General features: G+C 37.8%; 1 protein-coding gene across 1 annotated transcript in view; it reads right to left on the bottom strand.

The window, feature by feature from the left end:
* LOC107082317 (type I inositol 1,4,5-trisphosphate 5-phosphatase-like) overlaps positions 1 to 17,421 on the bottom strand; it is a 30,807-nt gene extending 13,386 nt beyond the window's left edge. The window contains exons 1-4 of the mRNA XM_015370933.1: positions 16,929 to 17,421; positions 3,064 to 3,105; positions 2,707 to 2,807; positions 2,514 to 2,601 (exon numbers count right to left, since the gene is read on the bottom strand). Coding sequence (XP_015226419.1) covers positions 2,514 to 2,601; positions 2,707 to 2,807; positions 3,064 to 3,105; positions 16,929 to 16,988 — 291 coding nt within the window. The 5' untranslated portion in view covers positions 16,989 to 17,421. The remainder of the gene's footprint in view (positions 1 to 2,513; positions 2,602 to 2,706; positions 2,808 to 3,063; positions 3,106 to 16,928) is intronic.
* Positions 17,422 to 20,623: the final 3,202 nt, after the last annotated feature.

The raw sequence follows: 20,623 nt of genomic DNA, 5'->3' as shown, positions 1-20,623 counted from the left end.
TTGTTGGTCTCCGTCTCCATCTCCCGATACGCTCTCGCCTGTGTCCGACCTTTCAGACATTATACATTTATCATTAATATAACAAGTAGCTCCATTGGTCATATTTTAATCCGTTTTCCTCATTGATACGCAGTTGTACAAAGCGAGGCGTGCTCCCGCGACTGGGGACGCATATCTCGGCAGCACTTTTCTGCATAACACGGTCCGCTAATCCCTGACCTCTGTATTAAATCGAAGCGAAGAGTAACGAGTAATGGTTGTTTTAAAAATGTAAGGAATATAAAGTACAGATACTTGTGTGAAAATGTAATGAGTTGAAGTAGGAGGAAAATAAGTAATGGAGTAAAGTATAGATACCTTTGCACTCGTAGTAGCATGAGATGGACTCTGCAACCCACACAAGTGGTTCAGGTAGTGCAGCCCATTAATGTGAGCTGTGGCAAGAAGGTTTGGCTGTGTTTCCTGCGAGATGAGATCCTCAGACCCTGAGAGACCATACGCTGGTGCAGTTGGCCCTGGGTTTCACCTATTACAGTACAATGTCAGACCTCATGTGTCTAGAGTGTCAGTAGTTCCTGCAAACTTGAAGAATTGAAGCTATGAACTGACCCGCCCGTTCCCCAGACCTGAATCCAATTGAGCACATCTTGGAAAATCATGTCTCGATCCATTCACTAACAGCACATTGCACCATAGACTAATACTTTTGATTTCCATTAATGATTTTTGTGTGATTTTGTTGTCAGCACATTCAACTTGGTTCACAACAAAGTATTCAATGAGGCTATTTATTTCATTCAGATATAGGATGTGTTATTTGAGTGTTCCCTTTATTTGTTTGAGCAGTGGATTTCTAAGTGTCTGGTAATGTTGGACAATAATTCAAAATCAATATATATTGCAATAAGATTTTATCCAATAGTGATACAAATGTTACCATATTTCAGTAAACATTACAGTCTATCATTACAGCATTTTGAGTTTTGTGTAGTTTTGATTTTTAAAGCAAATTCTTCCAAAATGTTATATTCAAGTAAATTTATAAACATGGGTTACACATTTAGGCATCAGTGGTGGGTATTTCTAACAGTCTATCTGAGGCTTTTGATTTGTTTATATTGATAAGGAAATTGTTTTGCATCAACAGAAATTAATAAATATATCATTATATAAGTTTTGGCCATATCATCTGGCCTTAGCGTCAGGTATGGTGTCTTTTAAAATGCATATTTGGCCTTAGTTAGAGATGCGCTTCTATATCATTGTCAATAACAGACCCAGTATTAAAAAATAGCCCTTTATGGACATGTTTCTTTGATTTAATAAATCAATTTGAACCCTAACAGCTGCATATTTGTTTTGGATGGAATTTGTCCTGTTAATATGATTTACTGTTCTTATGAGTTTCTTTCTGAACTCATGATAATCTCAGGTTGCATTTTAATCTATAAATGTCTACATTGATACAAATCATGTTTGCTTGTAGAACAGAGTTTATTATCAGTACTGATGTAAACATTAAAGCAAACAGAGCTCTGGTATGAGAAAAGTATTTGGATTATCAGATGTCCAAACTCAATTATCAGATCAGAATCGAAAAAGTGTGGAACAGTTCACCCCTACTTTCAGTGTTCATCCATGATGCATATCTTTAATGACTGAGATGCTAAAGCACATAAAAGCAAAAAGAACACTGTACAATGGTAGAGAAGCAGTTTTATCATCTTTAATAAAGGCAACACCAGATCATTAAACCAATACCTCACTTCTGGGCAAGTTCAATCAGAAGAAATAGTACAGCTAAAGATTACTGCAGTTGTGAAACCATAACCTCTTTGAACCATGGCATATCTCGATACTTCTAACTGCCCTAAAGCTGGTCACAGCAACCTAAAATCACTTTATAATTTTGAGGAGAAATATATCAGACTGCAGCTATGGACAGGAATTCTTGGGTCGGTAAATGAAAGCATCACGGCTGACCAAAAAAACCTGTCTTTAAAAGCATCTCATCTCTCTGTGCCTGCACCGTGTTACAGCTCCAACATTGTTTCACACTATATCTATAAGATCCATACAGGAAAGTAGTGATTTTGAACGCTGCTCATATAGCAGAGGAGCTTTGATGTATGAAGTTCTGCAAAATGAAAAAAATGAACACGAAAAAAGAATATATAGAAAACAAATTGATTCAGACAATATACCTACAATATGTTTTTTTAGTATAACGAAAAATAGAAGTTATTTATTCTTGTTAAAGATTCAATACTCTTTTAAATAGAAAAAAGGATGCTTTCCAGGTTTTCTATAAAGCCCTCCCAGTGTTTATCTGAGGTGATCTTGTAATGCAGTCAAATGTTTTTGTTTTGCATTGATATCAGCTAATATCTGCCCTAGATTTACATCAGGGATCAGACTGCATTGAATGCCTGCACCTGTTCTTGCTGTTTTTTTGGAGGAGAGCGCCATCTTGTGGAAACAGTCTGGAAATACCTGGAACTCAGGTTTCTTACCGTAAAGTTGTCCTCTGCCTGGAACCGGGTGTCCACATAAATGCAACTCCTGTCGAACTCTTTCATTTCCTCACTGGACTCTATGTTACTGGAAAGAGTAAGGAAAATTGGTGTTTGGGTGTAAGACAGTCGAATCTGCTAATTGCTGACCGTAGTTATTAATCATGCTGGAGTTTTTTTAAGCTTTCTTTACCAAAAGAAGTTTTCTGCCTTGTCCATGTTGACCATGTAGTCCTTTCCACCCACCTCCTGGAAGTGCAGGGCGATGAACTGTGGCTTGTATTTCTGGATTGTCTGTTTCAAACCAAATAAAGTGAAATGTTTAAGCTCACTTTACAAAGCACTGACATGTGAAGAGGTTGGCCGATGCTTTAAGGCTGAAGATTACAGTTCATTAGAGGACTTACAGCAAATATTTCCATCTTTGGAAGAGAGACAAAGTGGGCCAGAATTAGCAAAAAATGTGTCTCTTTTACCAACATAGGAAAAATGTCTGAAAATATAAACAGACGTAACACTTCCAATAAAAATGTGAAATGTTTAAACTTACTTTATACAGTTCTTCTAACCATCCATTTTGGATGTCATCCACCTTCAAGAGAAAGAAGTTTAATTATTTAATTTATTAAACAACTATTTGTCGGTTTCTTTCAATCTGAAATAGAAATATTTTTGCTAAGTTTTGCTAATCTGACCACAATTTTATTCAAAATCATACCAAAAACAGTACATTGCTAACATACAATATGGTAAAATCTAAGTCTCCTGGACAAAAAGAGATCTCTGTTTGGCTTTACAGAAGTTAAATAAATCAAACAGATGGAAGAATTTAATTCAACTAGCAGTTTCTGTCATTTTCATTACTTTTTTAGAAAACCCTTCTTAAAATGTTCAGTTTACTAAAACTTGCATCTAATTGCCGCAGCATAAATATCAGACTGAGATCTGGCGATTACAAAACAGGTTATTTTACTAAATACTGCTCTTTGTGTTAGTTGTGTCTTTGAGATTATAATTGAGTTTAAGAGCCCAACATAGTTCAGCTTCAGCTGTTAAATAACTTATATTTAACCAATTATACATGAGAAAGGGTTTAATGGTGTTTAGTGACAATATGATACCTTGCTGAACCCATCAGGCCTCCAGCCCTGTGCTTGCAAGTTGTTAATAGACGTTTATGTTGACTTGTTTTGTAGGTTTTTCTCCACCTTTGTGCAATAAAATCAGACATCTCCACTTTGCTCTGACCTCTGCTGTTCTAAGAGCATTTTCTTCTTCTGAATGTGCTGACGTTGGTTAATTTTTAGATGCTGCTTTTACAAAACAAAACGATTCTTCTTTGGCAATCCTTTCAAATAATAGGCAGACATTTCAAGCCAGAAACTTCTAAAGACATACCATGTAATTATTGAATAAGCCTTTTGTTGTTCGTCTTGGTTAGATTGTTCATGGTCTATCTTTACCTGAGATGTAGAAGTAACAGAAAGCCATTTCCTGGGGGGTCCTTCTTTTCTGCTAAGAAGCCATTTTCATCCCTCATACCCACTAACAGTATAAATTAGTGAGTAAGTTTATCTGAGATGTAACTTTTTCTATGTGAAAAAAACTAATTAAGGAAGGTTAAACTTTGTCTCTTCTCCTTGATGCCAATTTGAGCGTAGTTGGTAACAAATGGGGGCTCATTCAGTGCTTTTTCCAGTTCCTTGGCAGTTGTTTTTTGATTATTCAGTGAATCTAATTTAGGTCTGGGGCTGGGCGATTGATTGCATTTGCAATTTCTAGCTTTTTTTTATTGTTATTACACTGTCACAGGTACAGAGCAACGAAATTAACCTTCTGCAGTTAACCCATCCCCTTGGGACGCAATGGGCTGCCATTGTGTGGCACCCAGGGAGCAGTGTGGGGTTAAGGGTCTTTGCTCAAGGAACCAGAGTGGCAATCAGTGGGAGTGGGGCTCGAACTCAGAACCTTGTGATTCTAGGCTCTATGCCCTATCCACCACCACTCCCCCAATAATATAAGTACAATTTATCAAAACACAAATTGCAGAGACACTCACTTTTGTTCTCGCTACATTTAACAAGACTAAGAGACAAATTTTTTGTCACTCCAGCCACTTAAGCGGTAGTAATATGCTCAAAATGGTTTTGCTCCCACAAAAAAGAAAAAGCTAGCATGCAGATTTACACATGCAAGTAGAAGTATGAATTTTTTCCAAGCAAAGGTTACAGTAAAGTCCTGCAACAATAGACTACAGACAAGCAAACTCTCAAGGTCATGAACAAACTGAAACCCTAGAGGGAAATATCTACATGCTTGTGGCAAAGGAAGGAAAATATACATAAAATCACAATTGCATTGTTGGTTGAAAATCTAAATTGTGGGGGGGGGGAGAAATCCTTTCTTGTCCATTCATATCAGTAGCTAGTTTATTTGATTAGTTAGTCAGTTAGGGGAGAGAAGGACCAACAGTTGGGTGTTTCTCTTGGGTGTTTTAGGATCAAAATGATCTGGTAGGTTTTTCCAAAAACTCATTAAGAAAGGCCAGACTTGGACTCCCTTTTTTAAATAAACCTAGGCACATGCCAACGTGCGAATACTGGGTTTCAGCAAAATGATGCACCACATTTCAGAGGTAGAAAACTACCTGGTCTTCAGAAACATAAAAAAGAAATACTTTCACAATCAATAAAACCAGGGAATTGGGATGGCAGACCATTCCTCAGATTAAATGTTTAAATTGCCACCTTTTTCATTATACATAGTAGTTCAAAGAACATATGCATGTGATATTTGACCATTGTCAATTAAGATATTTAAACCAGTGGTAGCCTAAAGTCTTTCAGTGAAAATCTAGTCAAATCCTTCTTTTCCATTTCGTCTCGTTTTAGTCGGTTTGGTTCCATAAATTGCTTTTAATTCAGATTTAGTCAAATTTTAGTAAATGAGAATCTTGCTAGGACTGAAAAATGAAATAAGCATTGCAGTCAAATAAATTAACACTTTTTTTCCCCCCACATTAAACTCTGGTAGAAACACCAACGATAAGATACACATCTTGATACAGGTGTGAACCAACTCGAAAAATCACGCTATCTTCATTTATCAAGGCGACACAAAGATTCAGGCACGTGAAATTTGGGCCAGGTTTTCACATTTAAACAACTCTATTAATTTTAACTGAATTGCAGACAAAAAAAAGAAGAGATTATGTAACAAAACCTGGAGGAGGACCCCCCCCCCAACTGGTTTCCCACTACTGGCAAAGAAGCTCAAGCTCAAGTGTCTGTCTCAAGTAATGACATGATTAGAGCTGTTCTGCATAAGAGCTGAGATACAATTAAGGCAATCAAGCAAATTAAACCCTCTCTAGAAAATTGGTAACAATTTCTATAATCAGGGATCACAAAAGGGTCATTTCAAACCCTGAAGAAACAGAGTGCTCTAAGAGCTCTCCTTAAATCTGCAGCTCCCTCCTCCACATCCTCTATAAACAGACAGGCCATCTCTGACACTGCCAAAACTACAGAAAACAAGCAAAGTTACAAAAATGTAGCAAACGGCTGCTGCTCTCCCTGAGATCCCATGAGGTGGGCTGTGCATAAAAGTCCTCTCACACAAAGGATTGTGGGCAACCGTACAGATCTTTGAGGTGGCAAGTGACATCAGGAGGTCCCTATGCTAAATAAATTGGCACTAGGAAGCAAAGTCTACCTCATCCTAGCTCCTTCCTTACTGCTAGCAGTTTTTGGAAACCACTTATTATCATGACCACGGACACGCTTCCAACATGGTTTAAGTGTCCTTACAAATTTGATGTATTTGGATCGAACCTTAGTCAGTGCTAAGTCTAGTAAAAGCTTCCTGGATAAACTGCCAAAGTAACCAAGTCAAACTCAAAGCAAGCCCACTTTATAAAACCCAAATAACAATTAAATAAGCCAGACTTGACCAGCTAAGCCTCCAGTTTAATGAAACACCTCTCAGGTTTTCATCTCTGGCTGCAGAAGGACATCAAAATGTTCTCATGTTTGATTATGTGATGATGATGTGTGTAGGACAGTCAGTTATAGAGGTTGTGTGGTTTAAAAAGTTGAAAATGAGGAGAATATTAGTCAAATGGCTCCAATTCATTCCTGGGAAACTGAGACATTTTGTTACTTTGTGCTTTGATAGAAAACTTACCAGAAAAAAAAAATGAAGAGTATAAAAAGATATTTTCTTTTCTTTCTTAGTTTTCAGACACTGTTACAAGTTTAACTGAGCCCAAACTGGTATAGGAGATGCTGCACCGGTTTGGCAGCTATTCTACTGCACTACATACCAGAAGAGCATGAAGGAAAACACTGCAGTTCCTTCATGTTCAAAATTGTCCTCCTTATACTTGCTTAAGTGAGATCAGCCCTTTGACCTTAAACATTCTTTTGTAGAGTTGGTGAGGTCACCAAGATCGATTCCTTGATGTTGCCGTATTCGGGTTCCTTTGTAGTTATGTTAAAGTGGGTGAAATTTGTCAGTAAATTTAATTCACTGAAGGGTTAGCAGCAGGTGCCAATGCTCTCCCTTATCATTCCATTAGACCATGCTCTCACACAGTCATGTCTTCTGGTTTGAAGAATGCATTGGCACCACTCTAAGACCGATAAAGAATTTTACGGACTGAGTTTGCCAAGGCAACAGTCACACATCTATCTTCCACATCTATCTAGTAAGAGAGAGCTTATAAGGTTTTAGAAATGGTTTACTACTGCAGACAATGATGCAGGAAGTGGGCTACTTGCAAATATGGGCCATTCAAATAGCAGGTAAATGATGCTAAGTTGTGGATCAGAGCTGTTCTGTTTTAAGAGGGACAGGATAAAGTTGACCTTACAGTCATTATTTCACCCAGGAAGTTCAACAAGTAAACAACTCGATAGTGGAGAGTGGAGCACAAACTTTGATACTAGCATAACATTTTGATGATAATAATGATGAGACGTGGACACTGGCAGGCTAATGAACCAAAACATCCACCAGAGATTAAATCACTGTGACACTGCAGCGTGGCGCAGTGGGTAACAATGCTGCCTTGCAGCAAGAAGGTTTCGGGGTCTTTCTGCGTGGAGTTTGCATTTTCGCAGTGCATGTGGGGGTTCCCTCTGGGTACTCCATGTACTCAGCAGCACTCCAAAAACATGACTGTTAGGTTAATTGGCTTCTCTAAATTCTACTTAGCTGTGAGTGTGTGCATGAATGGTTGTTTCTCTGTGTTTTCCTGCAATGGACTGGCAACATTTCAAGGGTGAACCCTGCCTCTTGCCCGTTCCTGAGCTCAGACAGAAGTGGGTAATCAGCTTGAGAACAGCGGCTCAGAGAGCCCCAACCAGGACGAGCCGACCAGCTATGTTGCCCTCTGTGGCTAACAAACCAAAGCAGAGGCAGCAGTAAATAGTGGGACCCAACCAACAAGGATTAAAGTAGAACGGCAGAAAATCAGAGTAGTCCACCTGGTGGAGAGAGGTCCAAAGGCAGGGGAGAGTGGCCAGTGGCCACGGTGACCAGTGGCTATGGTTACCGTGAAGAGGATGGTGGGAGCTTGAAGGAGGCTGCCAGGGAGACCGGCCAGGAAGAGACAATGGCAGGCCAAGGTTAGCATCTAGAAGCTAATTGTTAGTGATGGACAGAGGACCGCTGGTGATCAGAGGAGCTTGCAGGCTGACTGGCGGCGTGATATGAGAGAAGTGTCTGCTGATCCGTGCAGGATACGAAACAGTCCTTCAAGCGCTAAATTAAAACAGCTTTTTTAACAGCACCTTCCATTTGATTTAAAAAAAAAAAGCTTGTCTCTGCGGCCTCCTTCACTGAAACATTGGTCAATTCATGATACTTTCTCATCTCCTTTCTATATTTGTCGATGGACTTGAGACGGCAGTATTGGATAATATATGGATTTAATGCAGTGATCTAATATAAATAAAACCTCATCATCACTTGAAAAGGTACGTAAAGCGTACATCGCACAAGCCATTTTGTACCATGACAGCCTCCGTATTGTTGGAGTGAAGGGGCATGCTGCTGCAGTCTGAACATTAGTTGTCGCTGAAAATTACAACATTCAGGAAAATTCCAAATGTGTATGGGTTGGAACGTGTTATTTTATTCACTTTTTAAGGAAAACAAAAGGGGAAAGTAGGATAAATCTATTAAACTTAGGACCTGACTACACAGTAGTTTTTAGGGTTAAAATTGAAAATTTTCTATGTATTCTCTTAGTGTACACCAGCAGGATGCAGATGATTTTCATCTACATTTTTTCCTACACAACAAATATTGAATCTGTCTGCATGGAGACGCTCAGCCAATGTCACATACAAAGCATTACTGTAAGCAGTAGAAATAAAAGGACAAGCTCATAACTCAACTGATGCCGATCCAGTGTCAGTTGGATCAGCATCAGTTGCAAATCCCAGCGCCAAATTTTCTAATTCAAAGTCACCTACAGCAATAGTTTGACCCTCAATTTCTGTACAAACATCTGAGACCCTCCTATTCAGAAAGCCTATCTAATGACGGTGCCTTTCTAAGCAAAAAGGGTTTTCCTAATGTCTATATTGCATGCATGTGCATGTTGTTAGGTATCAAAAAACATACTGCCCACTAGTGGCTGGATATCACAGTTTTTAATGGTAATACTCTGGGTCCAGCAAAATATGTCATTTAGAGCCACAAATATTACATGGCCTTTAAATAAAACACAACCTTTTTTTGTTAAGTATCTGTTCTAGGAAATCTGTTGCCATTTTAAACAAAAAACTATTTATTTTCATCTTTGGTTTCAGAATAAGAAAAAAAAGCAGAAAATGTTTAATAAATAGAAAGGGGGATTTTTTTCTCCCCCGTAGAATATTATTTTTGGAAAATTTTAGTTAGTTAGTTTCCAAGCTAATGAAAAAAAAACATATTTCTGGTTCTTTTAATGCCCTTCTGTAATAAATGTTTAGTTCAAATATTTCTTTAAAAAACCTGAAGCTTCTAAGACGGAAATTTATTATCATAGTTTATTCACAATGGTTATTTCTTTGTCATTTTTATCCATTTAGCCGTTGCAGAGGGTCCAAAGAGTCCCTTGTGGCTCTGGTGCCACAGGTTATAGACCTCCGTACTAATGTGTTGAGCACAGAGACGACAGTTTAAATGTTCTTGTGTATATGTGTTGACAGAAAGAGATAAACAATCATATCTTTAATGGATTGCCGGTGTCTGCACTAAGCCAGAGCAGTACTTCCCATTATAAGGTATTAGTTCTATTCCTGTATGCTAATAAAATTCTGTATTTCAGAATGAAAATCTTTTTAAAAAGGATATTCCCATAAAGGATTTCTTCAAAGATGAGGAGAATAACCTTCACTTGAAGCTAAGCCACTTCTGCTGCTAATGTGTTTGGGTAAAGTAGAGCAAATCTTCTCTTTCAGGTGCAATCACATGACTGCAGAAAAGGCTTTGCATATTGTATTTGCATGACAGGGGTGACTCGTAAGGGACCTTTCAGAGCACTTTTACTGCAACCACAGTCATGTTTGCACAGGGCTGAAGACAAACACTGGACAACTAATATTGTCACCAAACCTTTATAATTATAAAATAAAGTCTACAAAAGATTCTTATTTGTTCACAAACAACCAAAGGAAAATTTCCATTTCTATTCCAAGGTTAGACATGCGATACTGGACTAATAAAGATTGTTTATCACAGTGTTACCAGAACAAAAAGCAACTTGTACCTTCCGGTCCTAAAGTCCAGCGGTCTAGAAGCGTTAGGATTTAATCTGTGGTCTGCTTAATATCCTTTTCTTGCCTTGAGTTGACGTTTCAGTGTTGTTTATATGAATAGAAGGGGCCTGAGTTAAGTAGAAAGGGTTGAATCCCCTCAGGGGGAGTAGATATTCATCTGTTCATGCCTTTCCCACTGTGAGATCTCACATGGAATCGTTGGGAGTAAATTTGCTAAACGGAAATATGGTCGCGAGCCAAATTTCCATGACTGCAAGCGCCCTCCTTCCTGCAAAGTCTAAACGTTTCGCCCAACCAGCCCAGGCTGAAAGAAGGGAAAGGGATGATATTAAGTTTAAAACAGACTGCAGCCTGTAATTTGATGTCATTATAAGACTTCACAGCAACTTGCACACAATTAGGTAAATGGATAATATTGAATAAGAAACGGAGTAAAAGGTGACATTTAAGGCATTCCTATATCATGTTTTCTGTTCAGGTTTGCAGGTTAAACTGGGGTGAACATTATTTGCAAAGGGGCACAACTACAGGCTTGTTAGAATAACAGCAATGTGTTCAAAACTAGTCAAATAATAGAGGTCTTAGAATAGCTTTAATTTCCATACATCCAAATGCAAATGGAGAACTGCCAATAGTATTGCAAATAAATATGCAGGAAAAATGCATCAAATGTATCACTCCACAGAAAAGTTTGATGTATATTAGGTTCATTACAATCTTAAGCATTTAAAAATGGAGCATTAGTCTAAACAAAGAACTGTTTTTTAAATCAATTAAACTCTTCCTAGGGACCACCTGTGTTTTCTTTATGAGTAAAATATGTATTCAATTTATTACATTTCACCATAACATTTCCCATGTATGAACCAGAAACTCTTAAAGACTTGTTTTCCTGTGAATTCGGCAACTAGTTTTGTAAAGCCGCTGATTCGTGGACTGATGTGATCACATATTTCAGCCCAGAACTGATGAACCACATTCAGCAGGTCCTCTCCATTTTTTTCATTTTGCTTCAGGAACAATATACCTGATGTCATCTCCTAGGTTTTCCATCTGATTAAGATCTGGGTATTTGGCTGGTCACGCCATAGCGGTAATCTTGTTAGTCTGGCTCCCAGGTGCTGGTTGCGTACTGGTGGTTTTGAGTTATACTTTTGCTGAAACATTCATGTGAATTTTATTTTTAGATTAAGACAACATGCGGTGATGTATTTAAGGTGATCCATCATATTTGGTTTTCGATAAATAGGCTGAAAAGCATTGAAGAAATATTCAAAAAAACATGACACTGAAGATAAAATTGTTGATCTTCCCTAATCTCAGCAAAGGTCATCGCTGAATCCAGCTTTTTTTTTGGTTTATTGTCATTACACCGTCACAAGTACAGAGCAACAAAATGAACTCTGCATTTAATCCATCCCCTCGGGGAAAATTGGGCTGCCATTGTGCGGCGCCCGGGGAGCAGTGTGGGGTTAAGGTTCTTTTGCTCAGAGACCCAGAGTGACAGTCTGTGGGAGTGGGGCTCAAGCTCAGAACCTCAGAATTCAAAGCGCAATGCCTTAACCACCAGTCCACCGCTCCTCTGAATGCGTCTTTACTTCACAGTTTTTTATTCCAACTTTATTTCTGAGCCTTAAAGACTCTTTCAGCTGAGCAGATGACAAATTGTTACATTTTTTCCACATATCTCCATCAGCAATCCCATTTTTAATCAACAAAATCTGTATGCCAATCAATTTTTTACAGTTTTGTTAAGAATATTTCAGCCCTCACTGCAGGAAAGTGTTTCTGCCAGCTGTAAAATGTATTTTATATGTTTGTAAACAACCAAAAAAAGAACTTGTAACATGGATAAATACAATTTGAATTTCAATATCGTTTTGTGTTAAACCAATAAATATGTTTGGGTTTTTTTTAATAACAAGATTATTTGACCACTTAGTCACATGCTGCCCTTATACTTACAAAACAACCCATTGGCAAAGATAACATTTAAATAAGCGGAAATCATGTTTGCTACTGGTTGTTTGAGAGTGGCAGTAAAAAACAATAAAGCTCTAAGTAATGGAGATGGAGGAAATAGGGTACTAATTATTACAAAAATTATAACAATATAGTAATGATAAATAGCCAACTATCCTATAACTATATGTCAGACTCTATAACCTGCCCATGCCATTTACACTGCTCTATTTGCACACTGCTCTATTTGCACTACCTTGTATATTTTACTTTTTATACTTTTTATATTTTTTATCCATATTTTTATCCTAAGTGTATATATTAGTCTATTTTTTGCATGCCTTATACCCACAGTGTTTTTAGAGATTTTTATAATTTTATTTACCTATTCAATATCATATGTTTCATGTTGCACGATTGTACCATAAAAAATTCCTAATTTGTGAACTCCTTCACTAACAATGGCAATAAACCTGATACTGATCCTGCAATTATTAGGGGTGCACTAATTGCCGATTGATCGGCCTCTATTTCCTTAATTGTGGGAGATTGGTGATCGACCGATACTTAGCTGTCAAACTGATCTTTTCCATAGTTCTCATCTACATCTGTAAAGAAAATCAGTGCTCTAAACTTTGTTTTATATTTAACATTCATTTCAGATGTTTTTATTGTTTTACATGTACTGATTAATACCTTTCAGTGAGATCAGATTGAACTATCTAAGGGGTTTGATCTGATAACAACGCTTTTATAACAACACTGTCTGTTATAAAAAAAAAAAAAAAAAAAAGATCTGTATCGATCAAAATTGGAATCGAAGTGTAAGGCTTTTTAAAGATTGAGAATCGGTGAGTGGCCAGAATCCTGCAATTAAATACGTATATTTTCTCTCTAGATTTTAGTATAAGATTTTGCTTCTTTTTTTTATATTGAAGTTCAGTCATAATGTTTTTGTTTTTTTTTTCATTTCGGTATAGTAGCATATAGATTGTTTGATTCACGCTGAATTAATCTGTCTCATTCTGCTCATCTTTTCCCGCACTAACATTCTATTTTTTGTGATTTCTGATAATCAAAATATGTTCACATGTGCATAGACTCTCTCCATCTGTCTATGAACCGTTTTTGGGTCACAGTGTTTACCACAGAAATATTTACGTGCGAGTTTGCACCTGATTTTAGGAGCCAGTCATTACAGACTCATAAACACTACTAGTAATCAGTTTCAGATTTGACAGATTGCTTTGCAGCTTTTAAGTGTTTACTTATTGCATATTTTCACCCAGTTATTAGAATATGATCTTTATATTCATAGAAGCACACATGCAAAAACATTTGTGTTGCCAGTTCTATTAATTCTACAAAAGCAAATCCATCTACACCTGCTTGAAGATCAGCTTTGGGCATGCTAACAGTTTTGCACACATTCTAATACAAGCAATATTGTATAAAACCTCAAACTCAGCGCTATCCTGAAATTGTCAATTGAAAAAGCTTCTTGGATGGGAAGTGAAACATTTTCAAACTTGTTTTTCATTTTCTTTTTTTTTTTGGGAAGGACTACAACCTGGATGACTGACAATCTTCTCCAGCAATACAAGCAAACCAGGCTTTTGAAAGAATGTTTTATCCAACTGTATTGAAAAGTTTAGTGGAAGGAAAAATAAATAAAAAGTAAATCAAAAAGCACTAAATACCCCTTAAGACACAGAAACCAAGGACATTGGCTACAACTACAGCAGTTTTTGACGTTAAGCTACTCCTGAACCTCTGAAAATGCAACAAGCAGTCATGACCAATGTGCAAAGTCTGCAGTAACTGTTATATTTTTCAGCAAACCTATTAACATGTCTCACTATATTTTATTGCATAGTGTAACAGCCGTTAAAGCTAGAGCTCTGCTGCTCTAAGTAAACACAAAAGTGCTATATTTTCTTTGCTCTATCAAGAGGGAACACAATAAATCAGATCCAACACTGTTGTTAAAGTATTCTAGGCTTACTTTCCCACCAAATACTGAGTGCAGCAGAGACATACTATCAAACATAAACTGTCCTTGTTTTTCACTCTAAGAATAGATTGGTTTGAGAAACATTCTAGTTTGTTAAACCAGTTTGGGTTAGATTAACCAATACATCCAACAGAAACTGACAAGCCACCAGTTTCAGATCAACCAGTTTAGTTATTAAATGGTAACTGATGGTCTACTAATCTGACTGTTGGCTGTAGTCATGTGTATTGTGTAATAAATATGGACCTAGAGAACAATTACAATAATGTGTACATATATAACATGCTAATTTTGGCATTAACCCTGGTGCTAACAGTAGTATTAAAAAGTATTAAATTTCATGAAGTTTTAGTGGGAACAGTTGCATCAGATGTAGGAGTCAGCCCTGCAGTAAAAGAGTTGATGGTTCAAGCCTGTGATCTGAATTCAATATGGTTAAACTAATTAACCAATAAATTTGCTCAAATGGACCAATTTGTATTGCTTTGCTAGCCTGGTAAACTAGCCCCACCCGCCAAAGGCCATAATCATTACACATTTAATCTCACATTTAGTCTGGTTTATCAGGTTATTGCTTTGCACTTTTACCAGTATAGATTGGTTATAACCACTCTCAAATTAGATTGGTTATTCTAACCAAAAGATTGGTGGGAAACATAACTATGAACCTGATTACTGAAATTCAACCAATTTCTTTTGGTTGTATAGACCAGACTGTTTTTAGGGTGTTATTTTATGTAAAATTGACTTTTCAAACAAACATAGTCAAGGGTTTTCATTAGTTATATGACCGTTCATATTAAAAACTGATAACCCCATAAAACATTCATTTAGATTTCACTCTTATCATAAATCACTGAAATTCACTTTCCATAAGTTATTCTAATTAGTTCAGAGGCACCTTTTAATCATGAATTATTTAACATTTAAAGTTTTCATATGTTTCTTGACAACAAAAAACACTGTGGTTAATTATGCACACCAATATACTAACATTAAAGGTGATTAATATTGTCTCCATTCAAACCCAGGTTTAAAACCTTGCAGGGGAGCCTAAAGCCCAGCGTACACTGTGCGATTTTCGGGGCTATTTTCCAGTCATGGGAAGAACTTTCGACCGGGCCGACTTTCAGCCTGATCGTGCAGTGTACAGTGGGTTACGAGCGGCGATCAGCCTCTCACGACCACCTCCTGATCAGGAATCGTGAGGTCAAACATATTTTAATTTTCTCCCAACCGTCGAGGGCAAATCGCTCGGGGCGCATGCGCAAAAAAGGATTCTTCTTTTTATTATTCCTCTCAGATGTAAACACAGCAGCATGGGAGGGCTGCAATGAGTGAAATGCAGCTCCATCTGCAAAATTGACGGACCTGCTCAGCCACATCCTTTTTCCAAATACGTCAAAGCCTTTTTTCTTTTAGGACTTTTAGCACAATATTGCACAAATTGCCAAGGCAGCGCAGTTCACTATAGTGAGCTTAATATCCCCCTTCTATTGGTTTGGCTTCAGGATAGACAGAGCAGACCAGTTCCATCTCACTACGGAACTGAGTCCGACATGGTGTGAGCAGGTAGATCGCATCAGAGCGTCGGGCCGAACATAAATCGCGAGCTGTGAACTTACTGTACAACTAAACCCAGCAATTAGTCATACAATGTGAGCAGCAGATGCGCGCAACGATTGAAAAAAATCGCACAGTGTACGCCGGGCGTAAAGCCCACTACTCTCATTAAGCCGTAAAAAAAAAAAAAAAAAGAAAGAAAGAAAACGGTCAGTTCAGGTGTTTTATGAAACATGTGAATCAGGAAATTGTCAATATACCAAATTGAACGATTGCTGTTCTCTACTTCAAAAAACACTTTAGACTTTAAAATGGAAAAATTTTCAATTTTTTTAATTTTTTTTTTTATATATATTCTTTCTTATATGAAATTTGAATGTATAACATGAATGCATAAACACCTCATTTTATTTCAGTGTTAAATACTGTTTAAAGTAACAGATCATTAAAAATATCTCCAGACCGTTACTGATTGATGATTTTCTTGATTCGGACCCCCTGATTTTTAATTGGTGACCCCTGGTGTAGATTGACCCTGAGACCACCCACCCCTGACCCCCCCAGTGTACATTGGTTATTCCCTGGCCCCCCTTATTACATTTTTCTAGCTACGCCTCTGCTTAAAGCTTAATAGTATCATTTAAAAAACCTATATTAAAGTTTTCGGCGTAAAGATCCTGACTATTTTTGGCCTATTTGTGGACTTCTGGGAACTGCCTCTCCATATATGGGCATATCCCGTCTGACTGCAGTTGAACATGGATCGGGTAACGTCAGTCACCAACAGGTAAAGACGGATGATGAGCCTGAGTGTTGCTTAAGATAGCGGAAGAACACCAGCAGAGCTTTGCTGTAACAATCCTCATTCACTGAGGGGATTTAACCGCATATTACACGTGAATTACACAACTCAACACCCATAGAAGAACAATTAAAGCGCCTGTCAAATCCTCACCCTAGAAAAATGGCAGCATTGAAGTCCTTTAAGGTGTAAAATAATAGTGTGTGACTTGTTTCTCTTTCAGCCCTAATCCTCCGCTTCCGCGCTTATTCCTGCAGTTTTACCTGTCTGCCTGTCCGTCCGTCTGTCTGTCGGATACTTACATTGTTGAAGAGCGAACCGACGTTTGCTGTGACGAGCAGCACATCGGTGAAGGTGTCCATGTTGAAGCGGACACTTTGAGGTTGTTAAAAATAAAAATATAAAAAGTCCGCCTGACTGTAGCGTCTCTGGTGGAGCTTAAACCAGCTTAAAATACAACAAGCAAGGAAAATAAGTTTATAACCAGCTGCGGTTGGAAGTGAAAAACGCCGCTCTCATGTCACTGCGCGCGCGCCGCTCGCGGTCCAACTCCTGTGCTGTTGATAGCGGGCTGTTGGTTCATGTCATCATACACCTCGGTAGGGCTCATACTCCTCGCCGCGAGCGGCGACTTTAAATGCGTGGATTTCCTCCCCCTCTGGGTTAATTGGACTAGCAGCTTCTTAAGAGACTAAACCAGTGTGGACGGGGTGAAGTGCTCCTACAACCCGGAGGAAGCTGACTGATTGTTGTGACAGGACGCTCCGCCCTCATGCAGCGGAAACCTGCCTTATAGTTTGAATTCAAACAAACCAGACGCGATACAGGCTTTATAGATTCACACGCGCCGCTTTCACACTGTTTTAATGTTTGCAGCCAGGGGCGGAGCTAGATAGGGGCTATGGCCACCCTTTGCCAATCATTGGCCATCCCTGTGGCCAAAGGTATCAAGTAAGGAAGTACAAGTACTTCATTATAGGGCTGTGAATCTTTGGGATTCCCATGATTCAATTTAGAATCGATTCTTGGGGTCACAATTCAATTTTTTTCCTATTCTTTTAAATCCAAACGATTCGATTCAGAAACGATTAATTTACTATTCAAAACGATTCTCAGGATCTATTCCAGTCTGCTGGCACGACAGAAGAGTACATTTATAAAGACTTTATAATTGTAAATGTTTTATTTACCTATTGCAATAATATAAACACCAAAAAGTAAATCCAAGACAACATGTCTTGGATTTATCCAAGACATGTTGTCTTGGATAAATCCAAGACAACATGTCTTGGATTTATCCAATTCTACCAACAACTCTGGGTGATGTCTTTCGAGATGAGAACGGGGATTTGAAGTACTCCCAAAATACTTAACTTTACCGTTGCAATCTCTGCAAATCGCATGAGTCATGTCAAGCCCTTTCTTACCCGAGCCGGTTTGAAGATAAAATCCAAAGTGTTTCCAAATGGTTGCTTTTAAAGACCAGGGAGGTGGTTGAATTTATTTTTCTTCGTCCTCCATACTTTAGCGACAAGAAACACAGTAGCTCACACAACACTACACACCACTCTGTAGCCAGCTAGGCTAACACTTGCATGCCTGTGCTTACTGTAGCTCACGCTGCTCATCGGTTTCGCCAAAACTACGGTGCCTGATAAGGCACATCCGCACCCACAAAAAAAAAAATGTTTTTAAAGAAAACGAGAATCGATTCTGAATCTTTAAATGTTATAAACGCTATATGAGCTCAAATCGATTTTTTTCTTCACCCCTAATTCATTACTGTAACGAAATACATTTTGTGTTTTAAGGGGTAAAGATTAAAGTCATAGGAGTCTTCAGTGAAACCATAGATAAATAACTATTTAATGCAGACTTGTGCGTTCTTCAGACGGACAGCTGTCCCAGCATGCACTGGGGCAGCAGCAGCTTCCAAAGGAATGCCTACAGAGCTCAGAGTATTACGTTAAAAGTTCACTTTCGGTTGCTATGTCACCATGTCGGTTGCCGTTGTTCTATAAAAGTACATTTTAAGATTGTTTGAGGCAAGAATATCATACTCTAAGCTTTACTATATGGCCCATTTACTGATTTAGTGCATAATAAATAAAACAAAGTTCCTATGTTGAGAGGACCACGGAAACCAGAATCAAGGGCGGTGAATGTGTGAATTACTACGGGCTCTGATGGCAAAAAGTTCTTTTGATTTGTGTTTGTCTGACTGCATTAATCATTACGATTTCAGCATTACAGTAAAGCAGTGCATCACGTTAGTCATAAGACCACAGATGATGATAGCCATCCACTTTCTTGTCACTTTGAGCTCCTTCCATCACTGCAGAGGCAAAGATTCCTTGTTCTAAGAAAAATGCGTACAGAAATTATTTGTGCCCTCTGCCATAAAGGAGCTGAACAAGTTGTAAATATAACTCGGTCTGTTCTGCTTCCCTCTCCTTGATGAAGTGAATCTGCTGCTGCTGCTGTGTCCGCAATGAACTCTTTTATAATTGTATTTTAATGTATTTTTATAACATTGTTGTGTGGTGAGTAAACCAAAGGCACATTTCTGCTATCATTGTGTATGGTAGACAATTAAGTTTTTTTCTATTTTCTATTCTATTCTATTCTATTCTATTCTATTCTATTCTATTCTATTCTATTCTATTCTATTCTATTATTACCCCACTAACTAAATTAGTTTTTATTTCATAATCAGTTCTTGTAACTTTCACTTTGGACAATCATCAATAGAAAATAAGTGGGTTTCTGTTCAATTGATACATTTGTTCTGTGGATGTAGTCTATCGGTCTGTGGGGAATTAATGTATCCTATTTGTGTTTCACCTTTTCAGTAGAAATAAATTAAATAGGCTATTCAGTAATATTCTAAATAATTAAATATTGAATTTAGATTTATTTCTTTTCCCCGCTATTCTTGTACACATTTCTTCTCTGAACTGTTGTGTAGTTGGTATCAAATCATTACAGTGTATAAAGTGTCACGCATTGGTTGTGACAGGCTGGGATTATGTTTAATGTTTTCCTGAGAATCTATGTCCTTTTATGGAGGTGTGGTTCATCTGAAACTCAGGCCTGTTCTGGGTGGAATACACCAACTATGCACATTTTCTTCCCCAAGTCAGTTATACACATGGAAATGTTTTTCTTAAGCATTTTTTCTGCAATGGTTGTTTTCAAATAAATCTGCTGATGTTGATGAATTAAAGAGTTTGTAAGAGGGGTGAGAGGAAGCAAGAAAAAGAGCTCTAAAGGTTGGTTGTGTAACTCCTTCCATGGTTTGCAGCTCAGTAAGAGCACTATGGAGAAACAAAGTCAAGACCCAACATTCTTTTGCTTTACAGCCTTTTATTGTGAACCACTGGATGGCATAGATCTATTACCTTTAGTTCACAGGAGTGCTTTATAGCTCTACCGACTCCAATGGATTATGCTAGTAAAACTGGTTTGACATGTTTGGATGTCTTCAAAGACTGCATGTGTGGTTTTTCTTTAAAACATTAAGAGACATCGGAAAAGGAGAAGGTTCTCACAAACTAATCAAACAGAAACTGTTACTATGGTTATATTTTTAGAGATAACAGATCTTATAAAACTGCCTCGCTGTTCGCTGGAAGTCACGTTGTGGTTTTGTGTTATTTGTTGGCAGTTTACAGTGTTTTCATAGCTATTTTAACTTCTTTCAAGTGTGATATTAATTGTAATGGTTTGTGTGAGTTACTTTAAACAGGACTTGGTGCATTTAGCTTCAGCAGTCTTCCTATCAGTTCTGGTGCTCCTCTGATGCTCTCCACAAGGCCAAGCCAGCTGTTTTCAAGTGAACCGAACATTTAGTAATTCAGTTGCATAATTTATTTTTCCCACCACAGTGTAATGATTTAAGTTCAGTCTGGGTTTGATGCAAACGCTGCAATATTAAACCAGATTTAAGTGTTTTGTTTTTCATTAAACAATGAGATTTGTTGTTTGTTTTTATATT

This window comes from Cyprinodon variegatus, unplaced genomic scaffold, assembly GCF_000732505.1.
Source record: "Cyprinodon variegatus isolate N-32 unplaced genomic scaffold, C_variegatus-1.0 Scaffold49, whole genome shotgun sequence".
In the NCBI taxonomy this organism is placed as follows: domain Eukaryota; kingdom Metazoa; phylum Chordata; class Actinopteri; order Cyprinodontiformes; family Cyprinodontidae; genus Cyprinodon; species Cyprinodon variegatus.
This window is presented reverse-complemented; position numbering and strand designations above follow the sequence as displayed.